Source organism: Urocampus carinirostris, chromosome 3 (assembly GCF_059441175.1).
Source record: "Urocampus carinirostris isolate Australia breed hairy pipefish chromosome 3, RoL_Ucar_1.0, whole genome shotgun sequence".
Lineage (NCBI taxonomy): Eukaryota > Metazoa > Chordata > Actinopteri > Syngnathiformes > Syngnathidae > Urocampus > Urocampus carinirostris.
Genome location: NC_142351.1, coordinates 24,982,775 through 25,002,244, shown reverse-complemented (window position 1 = coordinate 25,002,244; position 19,470 = coordinate 24,982,775). Strand labels below are relative to the sequence as shown.

Sequence of the window (19,470 nt, the reverse complement as noted above, 5' to 3'; positions counted from 1 at the left end):
AGTCAGAGCTGTAATACACCACCGAGGAATGTCAGCGACTTCGACGTGCCCTCGACCTGGCTGTGGCGCCCAGGAGTCGGCGAGGCACCTTTTTTGTGAGTGCAGCGCTGCCCAGGTCTTGTGGACAATGGCCGAACAACTAGGAAAGTTCCCGGACTTGCCAGCAGGAGAGGTCCCTGATGCACAGTACGTGCTTTACGGGGTGAGTCGGTCGAGGAGGCCTCGGAACGACTTTGCCAGGGACTGGCTCACTCTCGCCGCCATCAAGGACGCCATCTGGACCTCCAGAAACCTGCTGGTATGGAGGTGCAGGCAGATCCCCCCCGTGGCTGTGCTCCAAATGGCTGCAGATACCATACAATCTGCGAGCGGCGGGCCTAGGACGCGGCCATAAAGAAGACTCGTCTGCACCCACCCGGAGGGGGGAGCCGGAGCTACACTGTGGGAGTCCCGGCAGCAACGGCCTGGGTTGTGGAACCCAGAAGGGAGAGGACCCACGCAGAAGGGAAAGGACCCACACAGAGGACTGGAAGAATGCTGCTTGGGAGGGTGGGATGGCAGAGCTATGCCCTTGCACAATAGTATTGCCTTTTACACGCTGGTTAACTACTGTTAAAAGAAAATAACTCTGAAATTGTTTAATTGATGTTGATAATGTCAGGAAAAAATGTTTAAGCGTCATATCGTCACGTCATATTGTCAAATATAAAAAAATTGTGAATATGCTTGATGGCTGTGTTTTGCTGCTGTTGGTGTCGGTGGATTTGTTCAGACCGAGGACAATCGACTTTGGCCTGGACGGATCAATTGACACTAACAAAGATGTTATATAATGAAATTGTGAATATGTTTGATTTTCGAGAAGGTTTGTTCAAACCTCACTTTGTGTTTGCTGTTAAAAACGTAATATTGGAATATAATATTGTGAATGTGCTTAATTGCTGTTGAGATTGTCATGATTGTTTTCTGTTTTTAGTGTCAATAAATTTGTTCAAACCAAAAAATATCGACTTTGGCCTGGACGGATCTATTGACACTAACAAAGATGTTATATAATGAAATTGTGAATATGTTTGATTTTCGAGAAGGTTTGTTCAAACCTCACTTTGTGTTTGCTGTTAAAAACGTAATATTGGAATATAATATTGTGAATGTGCTTAATTGCTGTTGAGATTGTCATGATTGTTTTCTGTTTTTAGTGTCAATAAATTTCTTCAAACCAAAAAAAAAACCCTGAGAGTAAACAATTTTTTCGAACAAAGCTAAGATAAAAGACCTGAGAGTAAACAATTTTTTCGAACAAAGCCCTTAAACTCAGGTGGTGGATGATAATGTTGGGCTGATAGTGAAACGTGTCACTAGAAGGCATGCTTTCACTGTTAGTGTCAGACTGTCAGTGGCAGTCTTGGATTGATAAGGTGAGTATGAATTAATTTGTTGTCCATGCAAAGTATTTGTATTTATATATACTTTGTAATTGTGCACCCAAATGGCTAGCAACGGCTCTGGTTGATACACAACTACTACATAAATTGGTGGGGACATCCATCCATCAATTTTCTGCACTGATTATCCTCATTGGGGTCGCAGGGGTGCTGGAGCCCATCCCAGCCATCTCCGGGCAGTGGGCAGGCGACACCCTGAACCGGTTGCCAGTCAGTCGCAGGGCACACAGGGACAGACAAGTTGCTCAGGGACAATTTTTGACAGGCCAATTAACCTGACATGCATGTTTTTGGAATGTGGGAGGAAACCTACACAAGCACGGGGAGAACATGCAAACGCCGCACAGGAAGGTAACTGGATTTGAACCCATGACCTCAGAATTGTGCCGCAAACGCGCTAACCACCGCGTCGCCGTGCTGCCCTGGTGGGGACATAAGACTTCAAAACGAGTGCCTCACACGTTTATAAAACGGTAGAGGTGGATACGTACTAATACCAGACCCTTAATGACTGGAGAAAACGTTTTCTTCTTCCCATTGACGATCACCAAGGCGGGGAGCTTCATTATGTTTACGAAATTTTAAGTAGGCCTCTTTTCTTTGTATTCACATCGTATAGAACGCAATGCATCCCTTATGGCATCCGTATTTCGGAAGGTCCCTAAATTGACCCGTACACCGAATCTCCAACAAGAACGTAAATCCATTTTATTCCCACTCAGCCTGATTTGAGCGAAGTTATTGTCGTTTTTGTGACGTTTCTCTTCGGTGCATTGAGTTTTCCAGTCTTTGGTTTCATGCACTTAGAAGGCGGAGCCTCTGCGGACTGCGTGTCCTACATCCAGACGTGCTCAACCAAAACACACAGCTGGATTCGCTCACAAGTTCGTTTGTGGCACCGTCTGTCCATTCCGCCAGACATGAACGTCTATTTGACTTTGCTTCCAGGTAAGCCACATATTCTTACTCAAGGGAAGGAAAGCCCAATTCTCGGTCAAAATAACTTTGAAACAAAAGCCATTAGGTTGTTTCAATCTATTGTTTTCATAAAAGACTAACGAAAATAAAACGGGTTGATTTAAGCTATTGCTTGTTGATTTTGCTCTTTAAATCTTATTTTTAGTTTTTCTGTTTTATTTGCTTAATATGGTTCCAACTGAACTGTTCAGAATGTGTCCAGAAAAAAAGCAAACTGGCCCGCTGCCAAAAAAAGTGCGTCGTTTTATCCTGGGGATTTTTTCCCGTATCTGGGGAATTTTTTGTGGGGGTGTTTAGGGCAATGTGTTTTTTGTTAGCTGAAGTAGAGCAGTCAGCGCATTTTTTGTAACCGCTCATTAAAACGCATCTCACTAATGAGCGTTCCCCAATTTAATAGTTTTACTGAAATCCTTGTTAAAAGGGACTTTCCAGACATCATCTCACTGCAACAAATAAGCAACACGGAGAAATGATTGTTCCCCGGAGTCCAATATGATTTGGTGTTTTAGTTTTAGTAGTGTCAGACTTATGTAACTAAACAAAACTTGTAACACCTTTTTTACAGTCGTCAACAGTGTTTTTGATTATTGAAACATATGAAATCAAGATAAACTTAACCAGATTTTTCTTTAATGCTACGCGTTTTAACCATATTTTCATAAAATTATTTGTTGTTATTTTCGGAAAGTATGTATAGTTTATTTGAAAATAATAACAAACCACAAAAGCCACTGACTTGAAAAATACCTCAATCAAATTTCTAAATACACCCCAACTTCTAATATTTATGAAATACGTAATGGAAAGGATGCCTGTAGATTTTTGTCATCCAAACCAGCCTCCAAAAGTTGCTTTGTACTTGTGGCAAAATGCACATTTTCACAGGATTAATGTGGTTATGATGTGGTAGTAGTGAGTAAGTGTCTGACATAGCCCTGACTTCCATGAATCACATGCATTGTGCAGAGTAAGGGCATACTTTATATTTGGCATACTTTATATTTGACTTTTTTGGCTTCACCGTTGGGTTGATGTATTCCCAGTTGGCAATAGTCACCAACTTTTAACGTTCATTCGGCAAAACTTTGTGAGGAACACATTATTTAGGTCTGTTTAACCTAAAAGCCACCTTCCAGATATCTAGTGTAGAGTTTTAAGTGACAATCTGTAAGTTCTGGTTGAGTCATGCTTTATTTTACCTCTCCAAGTTGCATTCTTAAAGCCAGTTTGTAATATTTGACCACTAGGTGACACTGTATTGTCTAATGCAAACCCAAACTAGTGCCATAGAGCAAGGTGCCAATCAAACATGGCTGCAACCTTGGTTAGGGATTCGACTTTGTGAAAGAAATAAAAATGTCTTGATTTACGATTTTTTTTCTATAAAAAATAATTTTGGTATTTTAGTAAAGGTATTTTCCCCTAATATTCAAATCAATGTTTTGGTTTTACTGAATGAAAGGTTTTTTTAGTACACACTCTCCCTTTTAAAGTTTGAGGACTATTTCTATGGCCAATGTGTGATTACGGTGCAAATGGCAGCCAGAAGGTGCCGGTTTTTGTAGAAGCTGCTCCAAGGCGACACTGATATAATCAAATTTCCCAAATTAATGGCATTACGATGTCATCATCTGCAAGTTTCATTTATTTCAGCCTGAATCCTCATTTGAGGGTTTATTGCATTTTTTGTGTTACCGATATTAATGGAAACCTCTACGCTTGAAATCCACCACATTTTTGTATTGGTTAGAAATCATTTTTACCTGCTCATGGCTTGACACCACTTTTTTTTTAAATTCAATACCAAAACTGCAGTTGTGTAGATCGGTCATGGCATAAGTGTCACGGACGTGTAAATATAAATGTAGCCATTTAAAAGGCCATTTTTATCGCTGCATATTTCTTCATTGTGTCACAGTATGTTTTTTTCGTACTGAGGTATAGAGGCTTTGGTCACAACAAAGAAATTGGCAGTTCAACAAAGAAAAAATCAACACATTCCGACAATCATACGTTAAAAAAAAATAACATGAGTGGGGGTTAATTTGAGGATATATCTGTATGTAGTTTAGGTTTATGGATTGGATGGAGTAATTTTGGCCTCTATCTGACTTCAAAGTTATTCAGGCATTCAGACCAGGTAATCTCTAATTTATATCCAAGAAATGTTTCAAGATTATGAAAGTCGTGTTAACATTCGGCGTTTATTCATTTAGATACAGAGTAGCTAAGACAAGGTTTTTAAACGTCGAGACTAATAATGAAACACATTATATCCAGATGACTGATGCCTTCAGGGTGGCAGCCAACTACCTGCGTCTTCCTAAAGATCACAGTTCTTTGACAAGCCAAAAGTCTGGATGAATAAAGTTTCTGTGTGCATCTTCTTTAACGCTCTCAGTTTGCAGAATAAACTCATTTAGTAAACAAAACTGACTTCAAACTCCAGAAAGAGGGGAAAAAATATATTTTTGAGAATGCTGTTGACCTGGAGTCTAAAGACGCCTTGTTTTGCTTATTGGTTTTTGATTTTTACTCCAAATACATTTTTCTGCTTTTAGACCTGGTCAAAATATATTTTAAGAAAAATGTTACCTAAATTTGCTGTTATGTCTTTTTCAGTTCTTGCCGTGCTCTTACTGCCAAATGGTAAGTCCGTTATTTTGTAGAACGCTCCTGTTTTCAATTAGTTTATTTAAAGCAAGTGTTTCTTTGCAACTTCAGCATGGGGTCAGAGAAGCAGCAGCGGATTGGGAGTGGTGGTGGAAGCCAAGAACATAACGCTTCCAGTTGGTAGTAAAGCCGTACTGCCTTGCCATAGCCCTCTCATGGTGTGGACCCATGACAGACTAAAAGACCGGCAGAGGGTTGTTCACTGGGACGTGACGCGAAACACTCCCAAGTTCTCTGTGGAACGACTTCTGGACATGTCCCCAGGGGCCCGGCTGAGGGTCTACAACAACTTCAACAAAGGTCGGGTTTCCATCCCGGGCTCTGCATTCAAAGACGGCAACTTCTCCCTTGTCATCAACAGTAAGATGATGCTGCACCTTAACACGCCATTTCTCATTTTTGTTTGGAATGTTTCCCAACTGACACATTACAGCCGAGCTTTTAACTTTGTTTACAAGGGTGACATCATTACAGTGTTTATAATGATAAACATCTTAAATGTATTAATTATGGGGGTTAAAATGCCAAATCTCTTGTTGTAGTATCTTGGTTTTAACTTCACAGGTCCAATCCCATTTGGTAAAAGAAATTGCTATTGTGTAGACCAGTGGTTGGGAACCTTTTTGACCCAACGAGCCATAATGGCAGCATAATTTGTTTTTTTCTTTCGAGAGAGCCATGCCATATATTTCAAGACAAAACCGCCAAACCCGCTCTCCAGACAAAATCAAATTTTTAAGCGCATTTTATTTCACCGTGTGATGTTAGATTATTTGATAACATCTATGAGATAAGAATAATGCCAGAGCCTGTGTCCAATTTTAACAAATATTGATGAATAATAGATTAAAAACAAGGTGCAAGCATAGTTCTTTTGTAAAAATGTCACAAACTAATGCAAATGAGAATACCTTTGGTGCAGAGAAAAGTGTACATAGCTCCGCCAAACCCTACCGCTCACCCAATCAAATTGCTCTTGGCTAGCGTTTCTGGGTGTTCAGATTTACAATTTCTTCTGTGGGTTTTGGTCATAGAGTGCCTCAACATAGAACATGCTTTATTTAATGAGCCTCAATATAAAGGATTCCTCAGCGGCGAATATCCAAAATGAGGTCTGTCAGTGTGACAGCTTGAGTGTAAACTGTTGTGGAAACTGTGCATTTTATTTACTGGACCACACCACTTTTAGTTCAAGTGCTTCATTGGCTTTGCACAAGGTATCTCTGTCATGGGTAGATCAGAATATAAATGAGACAGATTAAATTTGCCTGAGAAAAGCCATAAGTACCATACTCATGAAAAGAGCCATATATGGCTAGCGAGCTATAGGTTCCCGGCTCCTGGTATAGACCATAACATTTTTCAGTGTCGTTGAAATCTCAAATGAATCACAAACCTTCTTAAGAAAGTGTGATATTTCATGTTTATTTACCTTAAATCATTAAATGGCTGGCAGAATTTTAATGTTTTTTGGTCATTTTAAAGGAGCTTTCTGCTGGCTAGAAACTCGGCTGCCCTGCGTTTTTTTTTCAGGGGTACTAAATGTGGTTAGACAGTTGAGCAGTTAGACGTTCTTTCCCCTTTACCTAATAATCTTTGAGCCCTTGCCCTTAATAGTTTTTACTTTATATGGTGGAAAAGTCATTTTGATCTGAAATATAGGTCATCTTGTCACTCCTGAACTCCTTTTTATGGCCATACTAGTTTATCTGAACTAAAATAAAGTGCAATTCCACATCTTCTTCAGTACATGACAGTGGTACTCTTATTTCCTGAACATTAGCCTGTACCTTTAACAAATAAATAGACAAATTAGAATAGTATAGTTTCAGCTGAGATTTTGGTGGTGAGCAAGCATGGAATGTTTTCCTCCTTCTGCAGTAGTTGCAGAAAATTAAATTTAAAGGGCGTTGCAGTCAAATATATTTTGGTGTCTTCTTATTTCTCAAACCGGAAAGGAGAGTAGTTTTCGTACTCTTGCCAAATTTTAACGTTATAATACACTTTCAAAATATCAATTCAGACGTTTCAAGGACATCATATTTGCAAACAACTTTTCAGAAATGGATACTTGGTTTCAAGGTCATCAGTAGGTCTTGAAATGTTCAATAAAAACCTCCACAGTAAATAATTTACCTTACACTGGCAAAAAAAATAAAATAAATCAATGTACCCCATTGGAATTTTACAGTACCTTATTATCTTTCTTGTATCACTATATTTTTAATTTATTTTCATTGGTAAAAAGGAAAATAATGTATAAAGTGCCATTGTATATTATTCAGCACCTCATAGTGGTTTCAAAAAGGTTCTCATTAAAAAACAAACATTTTAAATAATATCAAAAAATACACAAACTATTATATGTACGTGGATATTTTTCAAATACTTGCTGGTCAAGTTATTTGTATTTATGCTACATAACGCGAGGCTTACCAAGAGGGAGCTGACTTGATTATCCGCCATCTTGCTACAGGTACGTGTCAAAACCAAAAACCCTGTTAAAGACTTGAAAAATAAGGGGAAAAAAGGTCGAGTTTGGTCATTTGGACCCTCAGTAGTTTGTATTCTTCATTGTTCTTTGTAGCACCCGTTTTTGGTTGAACTATACCAGGGATATCTAACGTGGTGCCTAAGGACAGCTGAGTAGCCCGCAGACCAGTTGGGAAAAGAGCTCACCAGTGCTGGGTCATTGTGATTTCTTTTTAGTAAAATGGATTGCTTAGTGGTTGACTGAGTCTATTTAACCCTATGTCCAATAATTAACTTGGTAATAACATAGTAACAACATAATAATGCCAGTATTAGGTTCTTTTTTTTTTTTAATAAATGCATATGTAACTGCTGCCCATTGCGCTAATTAGTTAAAAAAAAAGTAGTAGGTTGGAGACCCCTGCACTACACAATATAGTGACACGTAGTGTTCGAATATTACGCAGTATCCCTTTACATTGCGCAAAATAGTCTGATGCGACAGGTTTTTTTTTTTGTCCTAAGATGAGAAATATTATTTCTAAAATTGGAAAAGTTGTTTCACAGGAAATATAAAATTGATTGTTTAAAGGCTCGTTTTCATGATATTGTCAGATAAATACGTTAATATTTTTTCAGCAAAGTTGGCTGGAATAATCCGTCTTAAGTATGTTTTTTTTGCCAAACTTTGAAATTAACATATGTAAAACTGGAGGCAACTTTTCCACGACCCCAAAACAGGCAAGAAACCGTCTAAAGTGGAGAAAGCTGTCCAGAGTTGCGTCCTCATTGCTGTTCTGACAACCCAACCGGTTAAGGGATCCATGAACTGTGTTGCATTTTTTCCAACAATACCACAAGTTACAGAGTGGTCTCCGGATCATTTTTTTGAACTTAAATATAAATAAGCAGTATTTAGCAGTTTAATGTAAAATAACTGTTTGATAATAAATTTATTTATTATCACACGCTGTGCCATCAACCTTTATGTCTTCTGGCACATTTTCTTCCAGATGTTGTCCAAAGTGACCGAGGAGTTTACACTTGTAATCTGCACCACCATTACTGCCAGAATCAACAATCTGTTCAAATTCAGCTCAACGTGACCAAGTCAGGTGAGAGTTCTTCATCATCGTGGTTGCTGCTTAGGCCTTATGTTAAACAGTCTAACACTTGACAGCTAACAAGGAGAAGCGTTACTGGGATGGAGAGAAGACCATCTTCGTGGTATTATTGGGTAGCTCGGTGGTCTTGCCGTGCGTCAATCGGCACCCTCTATGGAGGGACGGCCTCCAGGAGGACCAGCAGCAGGTTGCCCACTGGGACTTCCAGCCCCCAGGGGTGCGTCCAGATCGAGCTGACCGGCTGTTGGACCTCTACGCTTCAGGGGAACGTCGGGACTACGGGCCTCTCTTTGCACTCAACAAAATGAGTGTGGCCGAGGATGCTTTTACAGTAGGGGACTTTTCGCTCTCCATTTCTGACTTGAAGATGGTGGATAAAGGCCTTTATTCTTGCCATCTACACCACCACTACTGCGGCTTTCACGAGAGGCGCATTTTTCGACTGACTGTTGTACCTTCGCTACCGGCGGAGCACACTACATTATCCATGGCCTTCCACAATGATGAACCTGAGCCAAGTAAGCATTTAAATGTTTTACAAACTCTTACATCTTAAATGGTGTAAGGAGAATTTAGTGGCTGAAAGCTGGTCTCCCTCTACGGACAAGTTCAAAGTGCAAGTAAATGGTAAATAGCTGATCTTGCGTGACATTTTGTCCAAAATAATTTGAACCGTGAATATCAAATCCTTATTTTTTATGTTATTATTTCCCTGAGCAGAAAAGTATGTGGTGAGGGGGTTGTGCAAACATAAATTGATAAATAAAATTATAATACCATATGGCTCTCCTGGCAGCCTTATTATATTTTTAACTTGTATTTCTAGTAGAAATTATACTTAAAATGCAGTAAGAAAAATATTATAAAACAGGGAAAAGAATAATCTGTCCGAATAAAAATGTTCTTCTTCTGCTAACACACAGATTTTGTTGTTATAATTATTTAGAAAAATAAGAAAAAAATATTTAAATAAGGCTAAATGTTTCCTTTTGATTGATAATGATTTTTCTCATTTCATGATATTTCTAATTTATTTTGGTATTATTTTCCATTTTACACATAGTATTTTTGTTTCTCAGATAAAATCTAAAATAAAATAAAACATTTTGAATGTGTAAGATTGCAGAAGATGTTATTTTACTTTGTTCTCTAGAAATATGTTTTAGAAAAAGAAAGATATTAGAGTCCTTATTAACAATGGTTGTTTTTATTTTGCTAAAATAGTTCAAAATAATAAATTGTAAAACAAAAAAAATTATATTTAAAATAAGAAAAAGTAACTAACATATTTCATATCAAATAACTAAACTCATTTTAATTATTTATTTCATTTTCATTTACTAAAAACAATTATTCAATTATTTGAAAAAAAAAAAAAAAAAAAAAAAAAAAACCCGAAAGAAATCTATAAGGAAAAATTGTCCGCCAGCTGAGTAGACCTTGGAAGATGATTAATGTAAAGAAACATTGTGTATTATTTAGCCCCTCCTAGTGGTAGAAAATAATAATATTGATTTGAAGCGTAAGCAAAAATACATAAACTATAATCCATCCATCCATTATCTGTACCGTTTATCCTCAGTAGGCTCACGGGGTGCTGGAGCAAATCCCAGGTATTTTCAGGCAGTGGTCAGGGGACACCCTGAAATGGTTGCCAGACAGTCGCAGGGCACATAGAGATGGACAACTCACACGCTCATTCACACTAAGGGACAATTTGAACCGGCTAATTAACCTAACCTGCGTGTTTTTGGAATGTGGGAGAAAGCCGGAGTGCCCAGAGGAAACTACGCTAGCATGGGGAGAACATGCAAACTCCACACAGGAGGTTCGATCTCATGACCTCAGAACTGTGCCACACATGCGCTAATCACTGCGCCGCTGTGCTGCCCATGAACTATCAAATGATCATGCCTTTTTTTTTTTTAAATACTCTTAGGTCGAGCAATGTGTATTTATGTGAGCTGACATAATTGTCCGCCATCTTGCTACTACAGGGACGCCCTAGAAGCCAAAAAGCTTGTTAAAAGCTAGGCAAAAGATGAGAAGAAATGGTGCGGTTCGGTCACTTTGAGTCTGCGTAGTTTGTATCCTTATCCGTACCTCTTGCACTCGTTTTCAGTTGCACGACACAAAATAGCGACTTCCAGTGGTCGAATACTACACAAGTATCCCTTTCATGCTATCCCAATGAGTCCTTTTTGGGCGCATAAATACTAAATGAGCTTTTCAGGTCTATATTCATTTTCGCCAAACGTACTCAAAGTGTTTTAGCTACTTATTACAACTGGGATTTCAGTATCCTTCCTTGCCACAGGGTTTGTGATTTCAGTCCACAACCTTGGACAAAGACCACTTTACCACGTTGCCACAGCACAAATGTTCTTTTGCCATGTCCAGGATAAGAATCAGAATCACCTTATTGTGTGCCACAATAAAATTAGAGTTGCACTTCAGTTGGCAAAATATGTGTTTTATACCTGAGCAGTTATATTTGGAGTCGACTATGAATTTTCCCACTTCAGCGCAGCGTTCACACTTTCAGATGTGTTGGCTTGGCATGGTTGTAAAAACTCTTCTCTTGCATGTGTCACATTTGCAAGGTAGATTCATTTTCACTTCAACACGTTTTTTTTTTCTTCTTCTCGATGCCGGGCATGCTAAATAGATTTCCATGTTATTTTCCTTGTGCAGTGAGAAATGAGGAGAGCAGAACAGCTGCAGTTTCATTCATAGACATAGTTGGTCAGTTAAGTCAAGTTTGTCTTTGTGCCCATTCTCTCCTGGAAAAGGCAGAGAATGTAAGTGAGGTTACAGTGAAAAGAGAGAATGTCAAAATTCATTTTCTTCACCGACATGTTTTCTTCAGTCCATCTGGAGATATTTTCAAAGCCCTAAGCTGAGTTGGCGCCAGCAACTTAGGGTGTGGACGAAAGTTTTTCATCCGCATTTGACCCAATTACTTCAAAGTTGTGAGCACGTGTGCCGACGTGTATTCCTACCTCAGTTTGTTATTGTTTTGCTCCAATGGGTTTTGGTTATTTTCGCAGCTGATGAGTATCGGCCTTGGGTGGATGCATGTTTGTCATTTCCGTCTGTTCAGCATGGAGATCGGATGTATTGCGTTGAGGTTGAGGAGATATTCTTGCCAGTGCAAATGGGGGTTTATTGCCTTTCAATTAGTAATATGCTCTGCCACTATTGTAAGGTAAAAAAACAGCTGCAAAAACTGCACTCGTCGACAAACAATACATCATTGGTAATGACAAACAAGAGATTTTTATTGCTGTCATATGTTTTTATTGAGACAATTGGATGCCTGCAAATCAGGAGGGAGCTTTCAGAGTTCTTTTTTTGTTGTAGAAAATGAAGACGATTCCACATCACTGACTTATAAATCATTTATCTCACACAGATAAACTTTGCCAATTGATACACTCGTGCTCACAACGAGGGAAAATAGAATTGTTTTTCATCTCAACGGCTCTTACTATTTTAGTCATAGTTTATTTTCGGATGCCGTTGCCCCTGATTGTTTTTTTCATGATTTACGTATAATATGACACAAATACATTCACTGTTAAAATAATTTTCATAAGCAGATTAAACAATGAATGGTAATGAATATGTACACTGCATATCACTGCATGTTCTAACTTTGCCATCATGGGAAAAGTACAGGAAAAATGGAAATAATAAAATAAAACAGAGCTCCTCTGATTTATTTTTTAAGTAAACTTAAAAGCTAAATAAAACCACGTGTTGTTGATATTAAAAGTGTAAAAATATTAAGTTTTTCTTTGCCCTCATATAGGTTTTAGATCAGGGGATGGTGTAATAATAGTCTGTGGTTTGCAATCATCTGTGGTCTGTGACGCCCTTTGAGACTCTTTGTGATTAAGGGCTATATAACATGACTTGACTTAACTGCTCTAAAACAGTTTTCTCTCAAAGGTTGATAATTTATAGATCAGAAAATGTAATAAATCAGTTTTGCTTCTTATTTTTTCAACCTATCATCATTTATTTGTTTATTTATTGTGCACTTGCAATTATAGCAGAAAATTCGTAAATACACCCAAAAAATCGTTAAGGGCACTGAAATTAGGGTACTCCGGTCACATCCACATTTGTTTTTCAATTAGCCATCTGTGCAATGCTTTAATCATTATTTGTGTGTATACATATATTCTACGGAATGCTAAGAAATTAATAATGGGTCTTAAATGGCCCCCAGGTTGAAGTTTTGTACACACTTGCACGTAAGTTGGCCTTCACAAAGTAATTTGTTACAATAAAACTATTTAGTGAGACTGGATTTTATCACTATATGAACGTTTATGTTTTCATACTTGCTTTTTGTATGTATGTATGTACTGTATTGTACTGCATCATACTGGACCTGTGTTTCTAATCATGTTAAGATTTATAAAAAAATGTTCTACTGCTAACCCTCCTTAGTAATTTTAGATATCATGTATCAGTGCCTGCGGTGTTAGTAAAAAACTATAAGTCTCAAGTTCTTTTTCCAACCAGAAAGTGAGTGCGCTGTAACAGTCTCAAGAAAGCGACATGCAGACAGACCTCATGAGAAAATTCGTCCCTTCTCTTTATTTTCCACCAGCCTGTTGTTGTTTTTGATCAGGGGAGGGGGAAAAAACGTCTGGAAGTCATTATTGGCGACAAGAATTTTAACATAAAACCTGCTGATCCCTGCTTTTTCTGTCTATGACGCCATAATATAAAAATACAAGAAATGGGGGGTTTAGCTTACAAAAATGTTTGTGTGTGTTTTTTGCCATCTTTTCCCCTTTTTTATTTTTATTTTCTTTGTTATTGCATGTGTTTGTCTTGCTGTCGGTCACCCCTCTTGAGGGATATGACCAAGGTCGATAGATAGTTTGTCCCATTATAGTGGACCCTCAATATTTTCAGGAGATGGGAACCAAGCCTAATTAAATAGAGAATTTACATTAATAACTGTTTTTAGAGTTCAAGCCGTGAGGGATTACAAATCATACAGATACTTTATAGTCCTCATATAGCATTACAATGCAATAATGCGGGCTGTACTCATTCATCCAATTTCTGGTGGAATCATTTACAAGCATTAGACACATGACTCATTCAAAATCTGCTGGCAAAACTCTCCTGATGAGTCAAATCTTTCCCTTACAGTGCTGTTCAAAATAATAGCAGTGTAATGTGACCAACCAGAATAGAATAGAATAGAATATACCTTTATTATCATTGTTAGCTGAAGTCATTGGAGGGAGACCAAGTGGAAGGCCGCGATTAATGTGGATGGATGGTGTTATGAGTGCACTGCAGGAAAGAAGTCTGAATCTAGTGAAAACTAGAGCTATTGTTGGTGATAGGAATGAGTGGAGAGGTGTTGTAAAAGGATAGTGGGATGTTTGGCTCGTTCTAAGGGATGGGCAGGGCACATGTGTGATGCGGCAGGGGTAAACCAGGACAGCTGAGTAGACCGCGGACTACTCCGCGGTCTACGAGACCTGTTGTTGAATAAAAGAATGTGTTGTGCCACCCTGACCCGAGTGACATGGCCGCTTTCTCGTGTCCCGTCTCTGGAGGGACGAAAGCATGACCAACTTAGGTGCCGAGGTGCCTAACTTGTTTGGGTGTTTGGGCATTTGGGTTGGCCATGGTCCCAAAAAATTGGTGTGTTTTTGCTATGTTTTTCCCTTTTATTTTCTTTGTCATTGTATGTGTTTGTCTTGCTGTTGGTCACCCCTCTTGAGGGATATGACCAAGGTAGGTAGATAGATAGCTAGATAGCTAGTTAGATAGATAGATAGATAGCTCATTGTTACAAAATTGGTTTAACATATTGTGACAACAAAATTGGACGTGGCACTCCAGGTTCACATTTTGCTGAGAGAAAAAAAAAATATATGTATCCCTGGTTTTTAGTATTTTTGTTTATTGTTATATGCCAAACAAGTTAGCAGTAGGTGCAGTAGATTCTCAGAAAACAATCAAGACCCAGCATTCATTATAGGCACACTCCAAAGGCTGTGCAATCGGGCAAATAATTCAAAGGGGTCTGTTAAAAAATAGCAGTGTCTGCTGTTGACTGTACAAGCTCAAAACTATTTTTTATTTTCAAAAAAGGTAGGATTTAGCAATTCTAATATTTAGTTAAATGACCTAAGTTTTTTAAAGTTGACTTGTTTTATTCCATGTGTCTCCGGTTCTCCTACCCATTTTAAGGCATTGGAGAAAATTTTAGCTGAACAGCCAACCATTTTTGCCCCTCTTTGTAGGTCCTTCCCTCTTCAATAAACTTTTTGACCGACCCATTTTCCTCAAATGAATGTTCAACCTGTGCTGACGTCATCATCCTTAAATAGGTGTCACCCGATTCACACCTGATTCAGACTTGTTTTTGTTTTTTTCTTCCACACAATTGATCAATTGATAGATTAGTGGCCACACTGCTATTTTTTAACACACCCCTTGGAACTATTTTCCCATTTGCACAGCCTTCGAAGCGGGCCTATTATGAATGCTGGGCCTTGTTTGTTTTCTGAGAATCTACTGCACCTACCGGTAACTTGTCTGGCATGAAAAAAAAAAAAACATACTAAAACCTGAGATATTCTGGTTAGTCACATTACACCGGTATTATTTTGAACAGCACTGTATGTCAATGCAAATCTCAACCGGACTTCACATGTTCACAGGGATCGAAGAGGTTGAGAGTCCTCACGTGGTCAACGTCATCCTGCCTGAGCACCGGGGCTATTTTGTGCAGCATTTGGGCTACTTCTTGGCAACCTTCCTGCTTTTGGCTATCATCGTTGTCGCAATCGTTGTCCTGACTCGACGCCGTAAACAGAGAGGTAATGTTCTATTTATTTGATCACTGAGATTAGCATGCAGTAGGAAGCACTCACTGTTTATTCAAAGATTTTTTAATGTGTAATATTCTATGCAGACCTGACATACGACCCTCGCAGATATGACGAGTAAGACTTTAAAGTACTTCTTGTAATCCTCATTTTTGTGACCTCAATGAGGAAAAAAGTTACATTTTATGTCTGCACAGGAGAAACGACCTAAACGAAGGCGAGTGCTCCCATGACTGCACAGAAATGAGGGCCTTCAACCATGAGCTACTAAATTCAGGTTCGTTAGATCACGTATAATCTGTCGAGGTGGAAAAAAAATATCAGGCTCATATTGTTTGTGATTGCTGGACAGATTACAAAAACAACCTCCTGAAAGAGAGAGACTTGAACAAAGACTGCAACAAGGGTAAGCGATGACTGAATACCGTTGCGTCATCTTACTTTTAAAGTACTATATTTTCACGACCAAAATGTGCACCTAAAAGCCTTTATTTTTTTCAAAAGCTGACCATGCGCCTTATAATACGGTGCGCCTAATATATGGATCAATATTGAGTCGCAAGGTATCGCTTCTATGGCAAGCAGCCGCCGACTAGATTCCCCCCCGTAGACGAAGTAGCCTGCAGTGTATGCTGGGATATATATGCCGGCGTTTCATTTCCTTACCAATGTGTCAATCATCATTTGAATCGGTTACTATTGGCTAAAGTTATTCAGGGGTAAGGGAAGCGTGTCCTTTTTAGCATTTACAGGTCCGCATAGGCTAAAGTGGGACCAAACAAAGACTGCAATTGGCCAAAAAAGATTAATGTGAATCACAAATTAGGTTGCTCTACGGCATTGAGGAAATATTTTTTTACTAGTCTGTATTTGTAAACAAGAATTATGGAGCTAAACAGACACCTAGCAACAAGCAACGTCTATCGATGCAAATTCTTCTCTGCTGATTTTTTTCTTTTATTTGTTGGCATTATTGCGTATTTTGGAGTATGTAAATATTTTACACGGTTGGATTTACTAGATACACAGATGTAAGAAGACCATGGTTGCATATTATTGTTGAATGTGATGGCTGCAAGACGACTTTGGTGAGCTACCCCAGCTTTATATTTTCCCAGTATCTTGTTTCAGACTGATCTTGATGTTTCTGTGATGAGTCAAATTTTGAATTAAATTCAAAGTGTTCATTGTCATACGTACAGTAAAGAAGCACGTTTCCCTGCACAATTAAATTTTTACTTTGCTGTCCACACAGTTGTCAGCGAAAAAGAAAATAGAAACTAAGAAATGGTTGGCTATTTTGAAACACAAGAGTTTAACCTTCCTAATGATTTGTGGATTGACGCATTTGAGTGATTTGAAACATCGTATGTCTGAGACACGTTTTTACTTTTTTGCGAGCCGTTGGAATTTTAAGGGGTTAATAAGTTTAACTGAACTATCTGACTGTTTTGTTGACGTTTCCACTGTAGTGCCTTGTAGTCCGGTGCGCCTTATGTATGGAAAATATATGACAAAAAACTATTTATGGGGGGTGTGCCTTATAACCTGGTGTGCCTTATAACCTGGTGTGCCTTATAGTCGTGAAAATACGGTAAATAAACATTTGCTCCTCCCATCTTAACGCAGACTTTGACGGAAAGCTGTGGAAGTGAAACCCTGGGGAGTGGCTGCTGGCAGGACCAGGGCCAATGACACCAAAGAAAGGGGAAAAGAAGAAAATTCAACAGAATAGGGCTGTTCCCTCTGCTGAAATGGCGCAGCACATAGCTTTTCACTTTCATTTTTTATTTTGTCCGACTATCATTTCAATCACCTTTGCTTATTTTTAAAAGACTTTATTCATGTCGTAGTTTTTATGCTTTGTTGGTGTTCGTGTACTGTATTGATTTACATCAACATTATTTTTCAATATGTTCTCGGTGTATTGTGCATGCACGCAGAACTGCTCACTCAAAGCTCCTTGTATACGATGTATTTTGCTTTGTTTAGGTTTTACCCCCTCCTCACAAATTCTGCTGTATTTTATCATGCAAAACATCAGTTATTTTGCTGTACGCGGACAAAATCAACACATGTTGTGACACTTTTTGATATTTTTTATTATTCAAGGTTTTTTTCCCTGAATCATTTCCAATGTGTGTTTGCATTTTTCAAAACTCACGAACTATTGGAAATGAAATAGAGTTGTTCTTATTCTCATAGATAAAAACACAGTTACTATTGTTTACAATGAGATTAGACATGGCACTCCAAAGTGAACACAGAATAAAGACTTAAAAGGACACTGTGTAGTATTTGTTTTCTAGATGTAGCTCTATTGTGCAGTTCAACCGAAATCAATAGTTATGAGGAATATAGGAACTCAAAGTGATCAAACCACAATATTTTTCTTCTCAAATTTTTTGCCCGTCCTTTTCCAATGTTTTGGGGGGTACCCATAGTATGAACATGGCGGACAATCATTTGAGCCTCATGTTATGTAAATTCAATACAAATTTCTTGACCTACGAGTATTATAGTATGTCCCAAACGTGAGAACACCCCTCAAATTTCTGCAGAGATTTTATTATGTTTAATAGAACAACACAGAGGAAAGATTGTTTGGACACAATGAAAATAAGTCTGTGTAAATCTTATATAGCAGAATAAATGTATTTTTCACCCTTATAAAAAACTGAAAACAAGTCGTCGATAATTAAACCCCTGGCAAAAACAGTGAGTACACCCCAAAGGCACTATATGTCCAAACAAAGCACTGCTTGTCATTTCCCCTCCCAAATACCATGTGACTTGTTACTCGTACTAGGTCTCAGGTATGAATAGGGAGCAGGTGTGTTCAATTAGAAGTACACTCATTCATACTGGTCACTGAAACTCCCAGTATGGCACACCACGGCAAGGAACTCGGACACTTCATCAACTTTCACTTTTGGGTGTACTCACTTTTTTTCAAAGGGGTTTTAGTTATTCACGGCTATAGTTTGAGTTTTATGAGGGTAGAGATTAATTAATGCTGCTATAATTTCTTCACACAGACTACTTTTTATTGTTTTTAAGTGACGTTTCTTCAGTGTTTTTCTACTAAAAGCTATTCTGAGGTATATGCAGAAATGTGAGGGGTTTACACACTTTTGTGACATGCTGTAAAGTCAAATGAAGGTTCACATAATGGGTTATGTGTTTTTCTTATTTTTCCAATTATATTGTTTTTTTTTTTAAATAATGAATACGTTTTTTACCACTAGAGAATGCTAAATAATACAAAATGTTGTTTTAAAAGGATACATCTAGGATAAAATGTAATTAAAAGTAGGCAAACATATTTACATGGTAGTTAAACGATATTAGCAGCAACCAAATTTCTAAATAAGTCAATAAATAGGAAACAAAACCCATTTTTCTATACATAGGCAATACTGTATACTGGTATATACTTTTCAGTCTTCTGTTTATTTAGATTGGTCATATCCCAGGTGAAAAACTGTCTATGATCCTTTAAGTCCTTGTTTTAAGGGACTTGTAGCGTCTACCAGAGGGCTGCAGGTCAAAGAAGTAGTGGCTGGGATGATAGGAGTCCTTTAAGTCAAGTCATTTATTTGTATAGCCCTTAATTACAAAGCGTCTCGAAGGGCTTCACAGGTTATTACACAGACTATTTTTTCAGACTATTATTACACCATCCCCTGATCTGGAACCAACATGGAGCAAGGAAAAACTCAAAAACCTCAACATGAGGAAAATGAAGAAACCTTGATAAGGGACTTTATAATGATATTGGCTTTGTTTCGGTGACCGGATAAAAGTGTCGAAAAAAATGGTTCAAACCTCATCTAGTTAGAATATGATATAGTGAAATTGTGAATGTCTTTATTTGCTGTTAAAAGTGTCAATAAAAATTGT

General features: G+C 38.2%; 1 protein-coding gene across 1 annotated transcript; it reads left to right on the top strand.

The window, feature by feature from the left end:
• The first annotated feature begins 2,012 nt into the window (after positions 1-2,012).
• Positions 2,013-17,854, top strand: LOC148369266 (matrix remodeling-associated protein 8-like). Its single transcript, XM_088329919.1, has 10 exons — positions 2,013-2,393; positions 5,046-5,072; positions 5,148-5,456; positions 8,582-8,683; positions 8,749-9,210; positions 15,400-15,558; positions 15,654-15,684; positions 15,765-15,844; positions 15,920-15,973; positions 17,197-17,854. Exons 1-10 carry the CDS (start codon positions 2,243-2,245, stop codon positions 17,220-17,222), a joined length of 1,401 nt encoding a protein of 466 aa, XP_088186045.1. The 5' UTR covers positions 2,013-2,242; the 3' UTR covers positions 17,223-17,854.
• The last annotated feature ends 1,616 nt before the right edge of the window (positions 17,855-19,470 follow it).

Excerpts from the sequence above, each read along its gene's own strand:
- LOC148369266 (XM_088329919.1), top strand. The coding sequence starts at position 2,243 with ATGCACTTAGAAGGCGGAGCCTCTGCGGACTGCGTGTCCTACATCCAG. Across the intron at positions 5,073-5,147 it reads CGTGCTCTTACTGCCAAATG|CATGGGGTCAGAGAAGCAGC; the intron begins GTAAGTCCGTTA and ends TTGCAACTTCAG. Across the intron at positions 15,559-15,653 it reads TCGACGCCGTAAACAGAGAG|ACCTGACATACGACCCTCGC; the intron begins GTAATGTTCTAT and ends TATTCTATGCAG.